An 18,017-nucleotide genomic window follows, 5' to 3' on the forward strand; every position below is an offset into this window, starting at 1 on the left:
GTGTGCCATGTTATTGTTTTGGATTAAGTATGTATATATGTACATAGTTGCACTTCATTGTAAACTACTCAATTGACTAACTCCTCATCGTTACAATGAATTCCATTTCCCCTTCATTGCATGACGCGTTCACAACCGAATCCGAGCTTAACCCCTTTTGATCCGGAAATAGAACGAACTTTGTTTCATATTAGACAAGCTCGGAGGCGGCTAAGATTTGGAAAAGGTGAAGAGGTTTTCACCACCTCAACCACCTTACTAGAAGTGAACATTGAACCGTCACTCAAAGAAGGCATTAATCATACTCCCATCAATCTCACTAACAACTCTTCTTTTGTTTTAGGTACTAATACCATGGACGCTCCAAGGAGAGTTACCATCAAGGAAGCGGGTGCACCGGATTATGTCCTTCAACCCCTTCATGTAACTCACCCCAATTTGAATGCGAACTTTGAATTGAAGACCGCTTTGATCAACCTCCTACCCAAGTTTCACGGGCTTCCCGCACAAGACCCTATTCGACATCTCAAGGACTTCCATCGCATATGCTCGACTACTAGACGGGAAGGGTCCGATGAAGTTGCTATATGGTTGTTTGCTTTCCCTTTCTCTCTTGAGGATAAGGCCAAAGAATGGTTCTACACCCTCTCTAGTGAAGTTACCTCCGATTGGGACCTACTTAGAAGGGGGTTCTTGGATAAATTCTTGCCCCCGGAAAAGATGGATAGGCTAAGGAAGGAAATGTCTTGTATTGTGCAAGGTGAGACGGAACCACTCTATGAGTATTGGGAACGGTTTCGCAAACTACTAGATGCATGCCCTAATCACATGATTGACACTTAAGTATTGCTTGGATACATATGTCAAGGGATGCGGGAGCAAGATAGAACCCTCTTGGACACTTCTAGCAATGGTTCTTTGTCCAAATATAAAACCGCGGAGGAGGCATGGCAACTTATTATTGACTTAGCCGAATCCAATCAACATATGAGGCGAAGAGTCAACCGTCCAAGGACCGTGAACGAGGTATCAACTAGTAGTGAAGCCACCGCTCTAACTCAATCCTTAAATGAGATGACATCCGTTTTGAGGCAACTCCAATTGAACCAACAACAACCACAACAACCTCAATCATATCAACAACACCCTCCACCACCTCAACAACACAACCAACAATTGGTCCCTCAAAGAGTATGTGGCATTTTCTCTTGCTACTCTCACCACACGGATGAGTGCCCAATCCTTCAAGAAGACAACACCTTGGCGGCTACCCATAATTTCTATGACCGCCCTAATCAAGGGTACTACCAAGGAGGTAATCCTAACCAAGGACACCCTTATCAAGGGGGAGGCTACAACCAAGGAAGTGGACACAATAATCAAAATTGGAAAGACAATCATCAACAAGGGAATAGGGACAACAACAACAATGGAGGAGGTCAAAGATGGAATAACAACCCGCAAAATTTCTCACAAAACCGACCATACAACTTACAAAATCAACCATACAATCAAAAAAACCCACAAAGAAACTACCAAACATATCAACCACCACATCAAAGACCACCACCCAACCAATCACAAACTCCTCAACTCACATATGCAGCCACCCCCTCCAACCAAGACGAAACACTCCGGACCATTATCCAAGGCCAAAAGGAATTACAAAACACACTTGCTTCCGGCCTCACCGGCCTCACCTCTACACTACAAGCTCTTCTTGCACGCATGGATACACCATCGACACCCACTCCTCAACCCCCAATCCAAAGTGTCATTCCCTCTCAACCTCAACCAAATCCAAAAGGGGGCATCAATGCCATCACCCTTAGATCCGGTACACAACTAAAAGAAAAGGAAGCAAAGGACCCAAGTCCTATCACAACCGCCCAAGAGGAAGAGGGAATAGATATAGAAGAGGTAGTGGAAGAGGAGACACCACAAGCCATAGTTGAGGATGAAGCCCAACCAACAAGGGAGACAACCAAGGCCAAAAGAACCTTGGAAGAAGAAATTGCTCAACCACTTCCATTTCCAACACTTGCAAAGAAAGCTAAAAAGCGCATGGAACTCGACCCCAAAATGGTAGAAATGTTCAAGAAAGTTGAGGTAACCATCCCCCTCTTTGATGCCATCCATCAAGTTCCTAGATATGCCAAATTCCTCAAAGATTTATGCATAAACAAGGATAGAATTCTTGAATTGGAAACCATCCCATTGGGGAGTTCTATTTCCGCTTTGATGGGAACATTACCGGAGAAGTGTGATGACCCAGGCCCTTGTATGGTCACTTGCACCGTCAATGGAGTTCAATTTAGAAATTGTATGTGTGACCTCGGAGCATGTGTTAGCATCATGCCGCTCTCCGTTTACCGGGTATTGAAGTTGCCCCCACTAAAAAGGTCGACGGCAAGATTTGTCCTAGCGGATAAAAGCATAATAACCGTAGCAGGTGTTGCGGAAGATGTATTGGTGAATATAAAGGGGTTGGTGTTTCCGATTGACTTCTATGTCCTTGAAATGCCGTCAAGCGAAACCGAAAGAGCATCATCTATCCTACTTGGAAGGCCATTCTTGAGGACTTCTAGATTTAAGCTTGATGCTTACTTGGGGAACTACTCATTTGAAATAGATGGAAGAATTGTAAGCTTTAGCTTAGAGGAAGCAATGAAGCATCCACCGGAAAACCACTCTCTATTTCGGTGTGACCCAATCGACAACATAGTAGCCGAAGTGCATCTTGCAAGACTAGATGAGAAGTGCATGGTCGACGAAGCAAATGAAAAGTCAAGCGAACTAAATACCACACATCATACAAACCATCCGGAAACTCAAACTTCAAGGAATGATAAGAGGATGGAATTGAAGCCACTACCACCTCACTTAAGGTATTTATACCTTGATGAAGCCCAAAAGCTACCCGTGATAATTGCACAAGAGTTAACTCCTCAACAAGAAGAAAAATTGCTTAATGTATTGAGGAAAAACAAAAGGGCAATTGGGTGGAGTTTGGCGGATCTAGTGGGAATAAGCCCCCAAGTATGCGAGCACCGTATATTTCTTGAAAAAGGAGCAAGACCGGTCCGACAACCTCAAAGGAGACTTAACCCAACCATTCTTGAGGTGGTAAAGAAAGAAGTCACTAAGCTACTTGAAGCGGACATCATCTATCCTATCTCGGATAGTGAATGGGTAAGCCCGGTCCAAGTAGTGCCAAAGAAGTCCGGAGTGACAACAATCAAAAACGAAAGTGGTGAACTTATAGCAACAAGAGTGCAGAATTCTTGGAGAGTATGCATAGACTACCGAAGATTGAATGCGGCCACAAGAAAAGATCACTTTCCACTACCGTTTATCGATCAAATGCTTGATCGGTTAGCCGGTAAATCATACTATTGTTTTCTTGATGGCTACTCCGGATACTTCCAAATTCATATTGCTCTAGAAGACCAAGAAAAAACCACATTACTTGCCCCTTTGGAACGTATGCTTACAAGCGTATGCCATTTGGCCTATGCAATGCACCGGCAACGTTTCAAAGATGCATGATGAGCCTATTTGTGGACTTTCTAGAGCAATCGATGGAAGTTTTCATGGATGATTTTAGCGTGTATGGTGAGTCATTTGAGCATTGCTTAGGTAACCTTGAAAAATTCTTAGAAAGATGCACCAAAACAAACCTTGTCTTAAATTTTGAAAAATGTCATTTCATGGTCAAACAAGGCATTGTTTTGGGACACATAGTATCAAAGGAAGGCATCTCCGTAGATCCGGCAAAGATAAATGTCATATCCAGTTTACCTTACCCCTCCTCCGAGAGGGAAGTCCGTTCTTTCCTTGGACATGCAGGATTCTACCGGAGATTCATCAAGGACTTTAGCAAGGTAGCCTTACCTCTCTCTCGATTACTACAAAAAGACACCGAATTTGAGATGAGCAAGGAATGTATAGAGGCATATGACAAACTCAAGATAGCATTGACACAAGCCCCTATTGTACGAGGACCCAATTGGATTCAACCCTTTGAAATCATGTGTGATGCTTCGAATTATGCGATAGGAGCCGCGTTAGCACAACGCGAGGGTAAGATTCCCTATGTCATAGCTTATGCTTCCAAAACATTAGACGGAGCCCAATCCAACTACACTACTACCGAAAAGGAACTTTTAGCTATTATTTTTGCGTTGGACAAGTTCCGAGCCTATCTTCTTGGTTCCAAGGTAGTAGTATATTCGGATCACGCGGCACTAAAGTACTTGTTGGCAAAAAAAGAATCAAAACCGAGATTAATTCGTTGGGTGCTCTTATTACAAGAATTTGACTTGGAAATCAAAGATAGGAGCGGTTCCCAAAACCTAGTGGCGGACCATTTAAGTCGCCTCGAACACACAAAAGGCGACACCACTCCTATCAATGATTCCTTCCCTTTAGACGCTTTGCATGCAATCTCGGAAGTGGTTCCTTGGTATGCCCCAATAGCAAACTATTTGGTTTCACGCACTTTCCCTCCCAATCTCGACAAAAACAAAAAGGATAAGCTGAAAAGCGAATCCAAATACTATATTTGGGATGATCCCTATTTGTGGAGGTGTGGAGCGGACCAAATAATGCGACGGTGCATACCTCAAACCGAATTCCAAGCAATCTTGGACGCTTGCCATGCTTCCGAAGGAGGTGGTCACTACGGGCCCCAAAGAACGGCAAGAAAAATCCTTGATTGCGGATTTTGGTGGCCAACTCTCCTCAAAGATGCTTCTCTCTATTGCAAATCTTGTCCCCAATGTATTAGGTTTGGAGATATTTCCAAGAAGGACGAAATTCCCCAACAAAATATGCTTTTTTGCGAAATCTTTGACGTATGGGGAATCGACTTCATGGGACCATTTCCAAATTCCAATGGCTTTCTCTACATCTTGTTAGCCGTCGATTATGTGTCAAAATGGGTGGAGGCAATCCCCACCCGAACGGATGACGCTAATGTTGTGTATTCTTTTGTGAGGAACAATATCATTTGTCGCTTTGGTGCCCCAAGAGCAATCATAAGTGACCAAGGATCCCACTTTTGCAACAAAAGAATAGACGGCCTCATGAGAAAATATGGCATCATCCACAAAGTCGCCACGGCTTACCACCCTCAGACAAACGGCCAAGCCGAAGTCTCTAACCGGGAAATCAAGCATGTGTTAGAAAGGATTGTAAAGCCGAATAGGAAAGATTGGAGCATTAAACTCTTCGATGCACTGTGGGCCTATCGAACGGCTTACAAGACACCCATTGGCATGAGCCCCTTCCGGCTTGTATATGGTAAAGCATGTCACTTACCGGTGGAGATTGAACACAAAGCTTATTGGGCCGTAAAGGAGTGTAATATGAGCTTGGGTGGAGCCGGAGTAGAGAGAAAGCTTCAATTGGTAGAATTAGAATGTTTGAGATTGGAAGCTTACGACAACTCTAGACTTTATAAGGAAAAGTTGAAAGCCATCCATGACAAGAACATTAGGAGAAGAGAATTCCAACCCGGTGACCTAGTCCTTCTCTACAATTCAAGGTTGAGATTACTACCCGGAAAGCTTAGATCAAGGTGGGATGGGCCATACCAAGTGGAGAAAGTAGAACCTTATGGAGTCTACCACTTGCGCCACCCATCAAACCCGGACATCTTCAAGGTAAACGGGCACCGTCTCAAATTGTATCATGGTGAGCAAAGAAAGAACGCCAAGGAATTTGAAGTGTTCCTCTTGAGGGATGCAACCCTTGAACAAACACTATAAGCTACTGAAAGTCCAACTTAAGGACGTTAAACAAAAGTGCTAGGTGGGAGACACCCCACCATGGTAAGATCTTCCTTTGAGATTTGTACATAGACACTTGACTTCATGTTTGTTAGCTAGATTTTAATGACAACTCCGCTTTATTTGTTGACTTCCTTGATAGTTTACCAAGTAAAATGCCCTGCTATAGTGCTTAAGTGGCTGTATGGGGGGGGTTTGGAATGTCAAAAGTGGTGTCAACACTTGCAAATTTAGAAAAAAAAAAAAAACCACCCCTCTGCGCATGCGCGCACATGGCGCGTCCGCGCACATGGGCGAAATCTGCCAATCGACGCGTAAGCGCACTGTGCGCGTCCGCGCCGATTGCCTTGCCGACCCCCCTAGTACATCCTACAGAGAGTTAAGCCACTCTCAAGCTTACACTAAGCCACCGACCCAGCAGCTCTGCCGCGTGCGCGCACCTGGCCCGCACGCGTCCATACCAGGCGAGCACGAAACGCGCGCGCGCGCGCGCCGCAGCCGTGCACGTGCCCTTCTAGTGTGCACTCCTCTCTGGGCCACTTCACAGAGAGTTGAGCCCCCTCCAGGCCCTTCTCATTCCTGGGGCACAACCACGAGGACGCGCGCGCGCACAGTGCGCGCGCGCGCCAAAAAGCGCTGAAGCCATCTCTGGTACTTCGTCCATAGAGTTATGCCACCCCTGTGCCTCTCCTGTGCCGCCAGCCCAAGCGCATGGACGCGCACGCGCACTGTGCGCACGCGCGCCCCTAGTCCACCTCGCTCCCTGCGCGAGCGCGCACCGCGCGCGCACGCGCCGGTGATCGACGCCTTCTTTAAACAAAAAGGGGGCACACTCACCCCTTCATTCTCATTCCACCTCTCTTCTTCTCCCATATCCTTCTCCATCTCACAAGGTATTATACTAGGCTCCCTCTTAGTCCTTTAATCTCTTGTAGTTCTTATTCATTTAGTTGCACCATCTTTTAGGTAGCTTCTTTCTTCTTTTTTTTTTCTTCTCTCTTCCTTCTTTCTCTAGTTACTCCCTTGGGATGTCTTTGCTCTCTCCTCTCTTTCAATCCAATTCTTCATGGGCATTTGGGTCTCAAACTCACTTACATGAATAGATGAATGGTGTTGCTTACTTTTCTTGCACTCAATATGCATTATAATCCTTAATAATGGATTGTGGAAAGTTACATTGCTCTCATTTTCACATAATCACATACTACTTGAAGGATGCACACCAAGTGTTCGATGAAAGGCACACTTGAATTTTGGACTCATTGTGACTACCTTGCCTCTCAACTAATCACTTTTGAGTGCATCCCCACTTTCCACAAACCATTCTTTCCCATTTTCTTAGCTTGCCTTCCAATTATGGCCCCCAAGGGTGTGCGCTTCTCATGCCTCTTCCTTGCATGCTTAAACTACCCTTGCACCACATGAAAATAATTTGCCTTGCTCTTCACACATTATCCTAGTTACGTGTTGCAGCTGTCATGTAACAAAGATACCCATATTTTATGGCATAACTTTTCATTACATAGAGCTCATGTACCTCCACTCTTTGAGTTTGATATTTTCCCTTTCTTGCTTCCACAGGATGGTCATCAAAAAGGACAACGGGAAAGGCCCCAAGAAGCCAGCTTCCAATAAAGTGCGCCAAGAACTAACGGCCAGGCCCCTCCTGAAGAAGACCAAGGGCCCCGTTGACGTTCTAGAGAAGGACAACCCTCCTAAGGATTCAAACAAGTTTCCCAACCGTTACTGCGAACTTGTTTACTCCAGAATGATTGAAAGGAATTACCATCCGGAACCCCTCCTAGTCTTACCGGCTCACCTCAGTCCGATTGTGATGCCACACATTGACCGGAGGCAATGGAGGTTCCTATTGAGGCAACCAACGGAGGCCAATCTCTCATGGGTGGTGGAATTCTACTCCAACTTCCACTCACCTCATCTCACATCAATATTTGTGCGCCGAAAACAAGTGTCGGTCACAGTGGAAACCATCCGAGAAGTCCTTGGGATTGAACCGTCAATGGATGCGTATGACGCCTACCAAGAAGTCTTGGCTACATGCGTTGACCGCGCATTCGATTGGAGTGCGATCCTCCGCGTCATTGCTTTACCCGACGCATATTGGATTCGGGGGACCATAAAGCGAAGACCCAAGGGTTTAGATGTCCGCCACCTCACTCAAGAAGCCACGGCATGGGCCCAAATTCTAGCTCACTACGTGCTCCCAAGCACACATGGGTCATCCATCACCGCCGAGCTTGCCTTATTGATATGGTGCATCTTGACCGAGAAACCGGTCGACGTTCCGCATGCCATCCGCCAATCCATGGGGCGCATTCATGCCAAGGGAAATCTACCATTCCCCGCTTTAGTGACGGCATTAGTTGCGAAAGCCGGCGTCAACCGGGAGACTAAAGATAGGCGAACCTCAATACCGGTTGATGGTGATATCATTCCGACCAAGAGATGCCTCAAGCCTCCGGAAGTCACCAAGGACATTGAACTGCCCACACCAACTGGCCACGCTACCACTTCATCTACATCACAAAAATCGGCCGCCCAACACCTTGAAGACCTTCACAACAAATTAGACCGCTATGAGAGGCGTAACCAACGCCGTTATGCTCATGTGAAGAGGCTTCTCAGCGTAATCACCCCACCTATAGAAGAACCCGATATCTCCACCTCCACCGCAACTTCAAGCGGGGATAGCAATGGCATTGGGGATGTGGCACACTCGGCCGAGTGCACCTAACCTCTAGCACGGAGGACCGTGCTAAGTTTTAAGTGTGGGGAGGTCGGCCGACTGATCTCCGTAGGTAACATCTGAATAAATCTGAATAAATTAGGATAGGTTGCATGATTAGGTTTTAGTTGGCACCATTCGCATGATAAGTCTGCTTGGTTGGAACAATGAAATTCTCTCTTAGGAAACCAACACTTTGGGGCGACCATGGCATTGCAAATTTTAATGCTTTGATGCCAAAATTGCATGAAGAATTATATTTTGGAACATGGGTTTGAAGTTAAGAACACAAGCTTGTGAGATTTGAGCCTAATGATGTGGTTACATCTTATAACCACTTATTTTTCCTTCTTGTGTGCATTATTCTCTCTCTATGATTGTAATCTTTGATTTGTTTGATTCTTTATGTCCATTATTTGGTGTATTCATGCATTTATATGATTGAGGCCATCATTTCATTAGCTCACTCTCCCAAATGGCCTTACCCTCTATCTTCCTTTGTTAGCCAAATTTGAGCCTACGATTAACCCACTTTGTTCTTAATTTAGTACATTACAAGCCTTAAAGCGGAAAACAATAAAAGTCCTTATTTGGATCTTTGATTAGCTTAGGCTAGTGTGTGTGAGTATCATTCAAGTGTGGGAACCATGGGACATCGGGTGAATAAGAGGGTATTTTGTGTTATTATTGAAAATATTGGGAATTGGGTACATACTCATGTATTGATCAAATGTAAAACCTTATGCATTGACGCTCTTGTATATAAAAAAAAATGAAAAAAAATGAAAAATGAGAAAAACAAAAGAACAAAAAAAAAAGGAGGAAAAATAATAAAAAGGGGACAAAATGCCCCAAAGTGAAGCTCAAGAGGAATCAATGCATAAGTATGGTGAAACGAAAAGAAAATGCATAAGTATGTGGAAAGGTGAGGAATGGATAGTTAGGTTAGCACTTAATTGTATAGGTCATTATGTAGGTTAGGTGGGAAAAGTTTAAGTTAATCAAAGATTCAAATTCTAAGTCCACTAGCCATATATGACCCTACCTTGACCCTAACCCCATTACGACCTAGGAAAAGACCTCATGATAATTATATGCATGCATTGAATAATTGTTGATTGTTAGATGAAAAAAAATCTTGGAAAGCATGATTAGGGGAGAATTGAGAGAATAAACCCCAAACACCGAGTGATTAGAGTGCAAACACTTCCGACGAGGGTTCGATGCTCAATCCTTTGATTCCCGGCTCTCGCGAGCATTCCTCATGCAAGCTTGCACATATTGCATTTGATGCTTAGAAAGTGGCAAGTCCTATGCTTTGACCACCATCGTATCCCATGTGCTCGCATATGTCCTAAGAAGGTTAATTTGCTCCCAACCAAGTGGATAGTGGCACTAGTCATAGTTGCATGCATATAAGTAGGTTGCACTTCATGAGTCTTATACTTTTGCAATCCCTCGGTCTTCTGTGTTTCCTTGCATTTCTCTAAGCATGAGGACATGCTAGAATCTAAGTGTGGGGAGGTTGACGAACCCCAATTTGAGGGTTTATCTTGTGCTGATTTCAGGGGTTTTATCAATGATTCCACACACTTTCTATATGAAAATACAAGATTTCGCATTCCTTTCTTAGTTTCGCCTCATGAATGAAAACATGCTTATTTCGCACTAAAATAGATACATTTCTAATCTTCTCTTGATGCCATTCGATGCCGTGACTTGTGTGTTAAGTGGTTTCAGGATATAGAGTAGGAATGGACCGAAAGAGAGAAGGAAGACGGGTACAAAGGAAGGAAGCATGAGGATTAAGCTTTGGAAATTTCCGCATGGGCGCGTGCGCGCACTTGGCGCGCCCGCGCGGATAGGGCAACGTGGAGCCAAAGCCAAGAGCCGGCTTGAGAAGCGGCTAAGCCAGGATCTTCATGGATGCACACGCGTACATCACGCCTCCGCGCACATTACAAGACGCCTCAACGGCGCGTGCGCGTACCTTGCGCGTGCGCGCCGATTTGCGAATATGATTTTTTAAGAAGTCACGTGACTTAGGCGTGGAGGTAGTTAAGGATCCCACTCTTGGAGAAACACCTTGGCAGGAAAAGCTTAAGAAGACCAAAGGAACAAGGGTTAAAGACACTTAGTTAGTTCATTTTCTAGAGCTAGATATTTTTTGGGGGAGAGGAGAGTTAGTTACACTTTTTGGGAGAAGAAGAGGGAGATTCCAAGCTTCACTAGGGTTCATCCTCATCTAATTTCTGAATTTTCAATGACTTTTTGGTGAGATCCATTACAATTCTCACTCCACTTTGTTCATGTCATAGATTTTCTTCTCCAATTTCAAGTAGTAGATGCAATTGATCAATTCTCATAGATCTAGAATTCAACTTTGTAATTTTGGATTTCGTCTCTATTTTGGACTTTCATTGCTACTCTTTGAGACTTATTATTAGATCTTTGTGTTGCAATACTTTCAATTCGACTTTCCTTCTCATTTTACTATGACTTTCCTTCTTGCTCATCACATGTTTGATAAAATAACAACACTAGCTATGGAGTAGAATTTTCACACTTGGCATAGGGTTTGGTCCTTGGAAGAAGTTGAATAGTTGTATCAATAGTTGATTTGGAATTAGGGATTGCTAGTTGGCTTGGAGTGCACTAAAGCTAGATTCCCATAAGGTGAAGCTAGGACTTGTGACTCAAGTTGATTGCTTTCATTTGACCTCCCTCTATACCTAGGGGATAACTAAATGAAGCAAGGCCTAATTGTTGTCAACATTGAATGGACTATAAGGATAGAATTTCTAATGTCAACCCTAAGCCAAGTCTTTTGATAATTGATTGTTTGTTTCTCATTACCTTGCTAAAACCTTCAAGGAATTCCAACAAGGCTTACTAAATCAATAAGATGCACACTTTGGCAATTCCAAGGGAGAACGACTCGGGAGACTAGTACTCTCGGATATAGATTGTAGATTTGTTTGATGAAGGATTTTGCGTCGGTTTAGACTATACTACGATTGATCATTTGATAATTTCTATACCGACAAAAATTCATTTGTCATGACTCCCTGAGACAATCTCAGCTCCAATCACATTTGTCCCTAGATCTCTAACAATAAGGCGAGTACCATTGCATAAGCTACCAGCTGGATCAATATTTCTCAACAAAATAATAAGCACGCCTTTCTTCAATTTCAATAAGTGATTCGATAACCTTGAACATTTTATTTGATTCAAAAACTCAGTATTTATCCAGTCAACATCAACATCATAATAAGCATCACTACCACATATAGAATCAGCACTTAGATACTCTTTTTCTGCCCCAGGTAGCAATTGAACAATGTGATCATTGATTTCTTCAACAATCTCTATTGTTGGAGCTAATATGGCTCTGTCTTGGAAAAAATCAGTATCATCAAAGTTTCTAACTATGTCAGGATAAATTGCATTTATAATATCATCAACTGGATTATCAGAAGAAAAAAATCAGAAACTCATTTAGAATTTGAACTAAAAGCTTTTCGTTAATTATTGTCCCAATACGCCCTTCTCCAATCTGAAGAATCCAATCGGAAAACCTTTTCAATTCTTCCAGATTTGATTGATTTGTAGCACTTTCTAACCGCATATTTTTTGTCAACGTCAACACTTCAAAGTGCTTCCAAAGAATTGAAGAATTGATTGATGCCATAACAATCTCAGCACGAGAAGCTTTAGGAATAACAGGCAAAACCTGTCAAAAATCACCTCCAAGAACAATGATTTTTCCTCCAAAAGGTAGATCTTTGTAAGACACCAAATCGACGTCATTATGTCTCGAAAACTTCTGTCTAAAGCTTCAAATGCAAACTTGTTAGCCATTGGAGCTTTATCCCAAATAATCAGCTCAGCAAGCCGAATTAAATCAGCCTTAGGACTATCTTTCGGAATTCTACAAATAGTATCTTCATTCAATTCAAGTGGGATACCAAACATAGAATGAGCTGTCTTACTACCAGGTAACAATAATGAAGCAATTCCACTTGAAGCAACATTAATAACAATTCTTCTTTGAGAACGCAATTTGGCAGATAAGAGTCTATACAAAAAAGTTTTTCCAGTCCCACTAAACCCATAAATGAAAAACAACCCATGTTCCTTGTTAGTAACACAATGTATAATCCTATTATAGATTGACTTCTGTTCTTCATTCAACTTTGGAAAATTTGAACCGTCTTCAAGCATCACAGAAATGTCATATTCCAATTCACGCAACACCATAGAATTACTAAATTGTGAGACCAAATCAACATTAGGAGGCATACTAGCAAAATCTCTTAATGATTTTCCATTGGCCTGTAGCAATTTCTCTATCTCTATTAGACAAAATGTTTGTAACTCTTCGTCATTCATTGTTATTCCTGCAATATATATTTTTTTCAGTTAGTAAATTCATCAAGATATCAAAAACTTGTATTGTTTGAAAATTTCATGCTATGTATGTATTCCAAACTTTGTGCATATCATTTTCTATTTATTTATTGTTAAGAGTTTTTCTTAATCCTATAAATAAAAAAGATAAACTAAAGATTAAGTAAATATCTGGAAAATGAAGCTCACTTCGCCTGTAATAAATGATATCAGTAGATAAATATTTCCAAGTTTGATTCCAAACTAAAACAGGCCTAGAGACAGAACCAGATATTAACAATGAAACAAAAAAGTTTTCTCAGTTAGGCGCCAGAAGATAACTCAGCTGCTTCATTAATGGCCAAGACAAACTCATTATCATCTATTAAAAAACCCATAGCAGAACATGCCTCTTGAAATGTATCATATAAAACAGAATTGACAGTCCTTATACTTCGAAAACTGGTGCATCCTCTTTGCACATTGAGAAGCATACCCATATAGAACAGCTCACCAGTTGAAGGATGAACAAAACTCAATCTTCCTATAGAAAATCCCCTTCTTCTTGGTTTCCACTGTCGAGATTGTAAATCATAAATGAATTTACCTGGGAACTCAACATATGTTAGTGTTCGCCCTTCAACATATGTTCGATTAGCCATCATCCAAGCAGTAAACATTGTCATCAAATCTCTATTTCTTAATAAAATAGAGCCAATAGTATCATGATCATCAAACACAACATGCTGCTGATTAGGTAAATGAAATGTGAGTCTTTGCACAGGTGGGCATCTATGATGAATTTCATATGCAAAAATTCTCCACATAGATTCACAAGGTGAAAGATACCGACAATCATAATACTGTTTGATCTCATCAACCACTTTAAAAGAATGAGTTGTCTCAGTTGAATGACTAATGGTTGCAGTTACACAATTTGGACCCTTATTAATGTACTTGAAAAGATACTTTATAACATTTGACTTGCTGCAAAATTCCAAATTGATATGAGCCTGGTACTTCATCAATAATAATGGATTATATGGAACAACAAATCTATTATCAGGATCAACACCATGACTTTTAACTATAACACCAATATCTCGACGCTTGTAAATAGGATAACCATGTTCATCAAAACTCATATAATAAACAAACTGCTTCGGATAAAACTTGGAGCATATTCCATCTTTCATGCATGGAAAAGTTGGTTTTACCCTACCACAAGGGCCATGAATCATGTATTTACTAACACACTATACAAATGTGGAAACTTCATAGGATTAGGAAGTTCCGCACAAATCAACTCATCAACAATTTCAATATTCTGCAATTTATTCCTTCCATCAAGCCAAAGTAGAATATGTGCATGTGGCAAACCTTTTTTTTGAAACTCAATTGTATACATACCTAAAAAGTAAAAAAATGTCTGAAGATATAGAAATTTTTATAAGTAAGCATAAATTCAATATAGAATTCGATATACCTGCATTAAGAGGACCAAAAAAAATACCATTCTTAAGATCATTAAGAAGACACTTCATCTTAGCATGGAAGACTCGGCAAGCAATGTCTGGCCGATCAGCAATTGGAACTTGATCACGATTAGTATATCTTTGAAACTCAGGCCAGTTAGGATTGCAAGTAAGGATAAGAAATAGATCTGGATACCCAAAATGCTTACAAATAGCCATAGCATCTTGGCAATTATTAAACATGTAACGTTTACTACCAGTGAAGAAAGAAGGCAAAATCACTCGAGTTCCAATTGATGATGCTTCAGTATCACCGCGTCACATAGCTTCTTCAATACCTTGCAAGACTTCTCCTCTAATTGTGCTCTGTTTTTTCCTGATTTCATAAAGCCTTTGTGACTCAATCATAGAGAATGAATCAACAAAAACTATTGGAACAATCTTCTAGACTTATGAATAATGCTATCTTCATGCTCTCTCATTTGCAAACAAAACAAATAAATTCTCGCATGGATACTCTAGTCCTTCTCCCTGCAACATTTATATCTTGAATATCTCGATAAGGAATACCCAATTGATAACCATCTTCCCCGTAAGGAAAAAGCAAAGGGTATTGCAATGGCCAGTATAAAGCATATGTCTCATATATTCTTTGAAGTTGGCCAGCTGCAGATTTAACAATGACATCACGACCAGTATCAGAAGAATCAAAATCACCAACAACCAAAGCAGCAACTTCATCGCACGAAGGATAATTATAAACTCTTCGATCACGTTCTCTTTGACTAAACAATTTCAAAGAACACACCTTAGACGGGTGATTCTCATGGAATTCCCTCACTCTTCTAAATGATTGTGCTATAGGATTGTATTGATCAATCATTTGGGTCAAATCAATTATCAGCTGTCTATCTATATCTGAACTTTGCCTATAATTAAGGAAAATAGTAACACAATATTACTAAGTAATTTTACTTAAAATGAAGAAACATGCATTTTTTTATAATTAGAATGAATCTTAACAATAATATTTAAATATTTAAACAATAAGATACGAACATTTTTATTATAATAATCAAAATTACATCCATATTAGTATCTTACCAACTAAAAATTAAATTGAAAATAAAAGAAACAAATTAAAATTACAATCATAACAAAATTTTTGTAAGAGTTGACCTTACCCAAATATTCCTTCTCTATGCGTTAACTCATGTTCTGTGTCATATATGTATAATTGGGCAAATTTCGGAACTTGACCAGCCTGAGGTAATAAACTTCCAATCCTATGATAATTTTGGCCACTTATGATGAATTGCGGTGGGCCAGTTCCATCATTCACTGAGTCTATTACTTTATCACCAAGAGAAGTGAAAGCAAACATACTATTATAATACCGAATTTTCTTCTGAAACTGTAAAGACTTACTATCATGACCATGAATCAAATTATATAATAAATCTGGAGCTTTCTGAAGATACTGAGCTTACCCCCATCTTAGGTGGAACGGATTTCTTCAAGCCAGGAAAGGTCCAGCAGACCTCCCTGCAGTGCGCCCCTCCTTGAATTATTCGGTAATAATGTAATACTTATTGAATAGAAAGAACAAAATTCGATCTATTCCCATGTTCCGATCTTTCCATTTTTTTGAATTTTTCCTTGAAAACAACAAAGTGTAAAAAGAGGCTGATTAATTCTTGACTGTTTTTCAACCCGCTCTAGTAACCAAAACGACGCACCACAATAGAGACAAGTATACACAAGGTCATCAATATCGAGACAACCTACAAAAATGAATAAAAAATTTAAATAATAAACAAATCCTTAAAGATTTAACTAAGTAAAAAATGATATTAAATGAAGACTTAAATGCTTCTTATTTTTTTTTACTTAAAAAAATATACCAGTAAACAATTAAAGATTCAGAAATTATTCGGTGGATACTCATTGTCTACAAATTGAAAATATAAATATTTGATAATAATAATAATAATCTAACCAAATTTGAGACACTTATATTAAAAGTATTTAAAATCAATGAATACTATTTTTTATCATATTATATTTGGTAAAAAAATGTTACATAAAATTTATTACGACCAGAATATTGAAATTATAAAGGAACATAACGTGACTAAATATACCAAATGAGTAGATTATATCTAAATTAATCTGAAAATGCAAACTCCATAAATAAATCAATTATAAGTATACTAAAATATCTTGAATTTCACTTTGTGAAAAAAGTGGATGATCAATAGGAGACCGAAGCTCATTCCAAGAATTTACAGTAGGATCATATATTTCAGAGTCATCTTGATTTGGGTTTTTATTATGAAACAAAAAAAAAAACTTATTATAAATAAATCAAATATAAAGATATACACATCAAAAAAATATTTAAACAAACAATCATGAATTATGAATTTATTAATAAGTAAATGCATAATAAACAACATAAAAAAATAAAATATACAAAAATTAATTCAATAATAAAATATATAAACCAAAATAAATAGACAAAAATATAAATACGATAACAATGATTAGAAAAGAGTTCTTTTTATATTTTAAAATAATTGAAAAATAATGTAAATAATAAATAGACTTTCTAAGTTAATGAAGCAATTAGAAAATTTGAAAACAATAAAGTCATACCTGATAATATGAAATTGGCATTAATAATTGGAGTATTTTGCAAAATAATTGATCCCTCTAAAGAAAAAAAAAAAAGAACTTTAAATGTAAAATTAAAACTATGGGAAGATCAAAAAAATTAAACAAGTAGGTTAATAAATACCACATACCAATATATTTGAACTTAAAATGAAGAGAAACACTAGAAGTAGGAATAACATCAAACAATAAAGCATAGAAATCCAACCAAGAATATTAATTGAACACCAATTTTATAATATTAACAAACATCTGTAATGAAAAATATAAATTTCAATTTCTTTCAAAAAATCCAAAAATGAATATAGCAAAATTGGACTCTTCTATCTTCAACTTGTTATCCTCTCTTTCTCTTTAAATAATTTTTTCTATATAATCTTGCAGTAGCATAAGATTGAGACATTTTATGATATTTTAACCAAGCTAAAGAAATTTAGAACCAACTAATATTCACCATAATGGTATTTCGAAAAAAATAGTACTTTCTTTTGAGACACCACTTCAGTTATGTATAACCAAAAAAAAAAAAAAAAAAAAGAAGAAATCAAAGAGCCCCCATAAGTTCTTTTGAAGAGAATGAATGAGAATAAAAGAGTATAGCTTGTTTTCTCACTGCATACACTTATATAGATGGCTACCTATGATATGAAATTCATGAATTTTGCCAAAGACAAGACTAATATAAAAATGGTAAAAGTCAAGTTGACTATTTTCACCAACTATATATTTATTCAGTCCAATAAGTAATAGGTGCTAGCACTTTTAATAATCCACCACATGTGAAGATCATATCTTCCTATTCATGATTGATGTAAAACAGTAAAAGTACTTTGCTTCCACAGTACATGAATTTTAGTGTCAACATTGTTGACGTGTATGAAAAGAATAGATAAAACAATATAAATATAAAATAAATATTTACTTGATAGAGAAAAA

General features: G+C 39.3%; 1 protein-coding gene across 1 annotated transcript; it reads right to left on the reverse strand.

Annotated features, from left to right (window-relative positions):
* Nucleotides 1–13,253: 13,253 nt before the first annotated feature.
* On the reverse strand, nucleotides 13,254–14,624 carry LOC140177657 (uncharacterized). Its single transcript, XM_072210804.1, has 3 exons — nucleotides 14,417–14,624; nucleotides 14,193–14,340; nucleotides 13,254–14,148 (listed from the first exon to the last, which is right to left on the reverse strand). Exons 1-3 carry the CDS (start codon nucleotides 14,622–14,624, stop codon nucleotides 13,254–13,256), a joined length of 1,251 nt encoding a protein of 416 aa, XP_072066905.1.
* Between the last annotated feature and the right edge of the window lie 3,393 nt (nucleotides 14,625–18,017).

Source organism: Arachis hypogaea, chromosome 13, assembly GCF_003086295.3.
Source record: "Arachis hypogaea cultivar Tifrunner chromosome 13, arahy.Tifrunner.gnm2.J5K5, whole genome shotgun sequence".
Classification (NCBI taxonomy): Eukaryota; Viridiplantae; Streptophyta; class Magnoliopsida; order Fabales; family Fabaceae; genus Arachis; species Arachis hypogaea.

Bases quoted from the DNA above. Each gene is read 5' to 3' on its own strand.
- LOC140177657 (XM_072210804.1), bottom strand. From the start codon at position 14,624: ATGGCTATTTGTAAGCATTTTGGGTATCCAGATCTATTTCTTATCCTT. The intron at 14,341-14,416 runs GTATATCGAATT...TTTACTTTTTAG, and splicing joins TTTTGGTCCTCTTAATGCAG to GTATGTATACAATTGAGTTT. The intron at 14,149-14,192 runs GTATAGTGTGTT...CCCTTGTGGTAG, and splicing joins CCTATGAAGTTTCCACATTT to GGTAAAACCAACTTTTCCAT.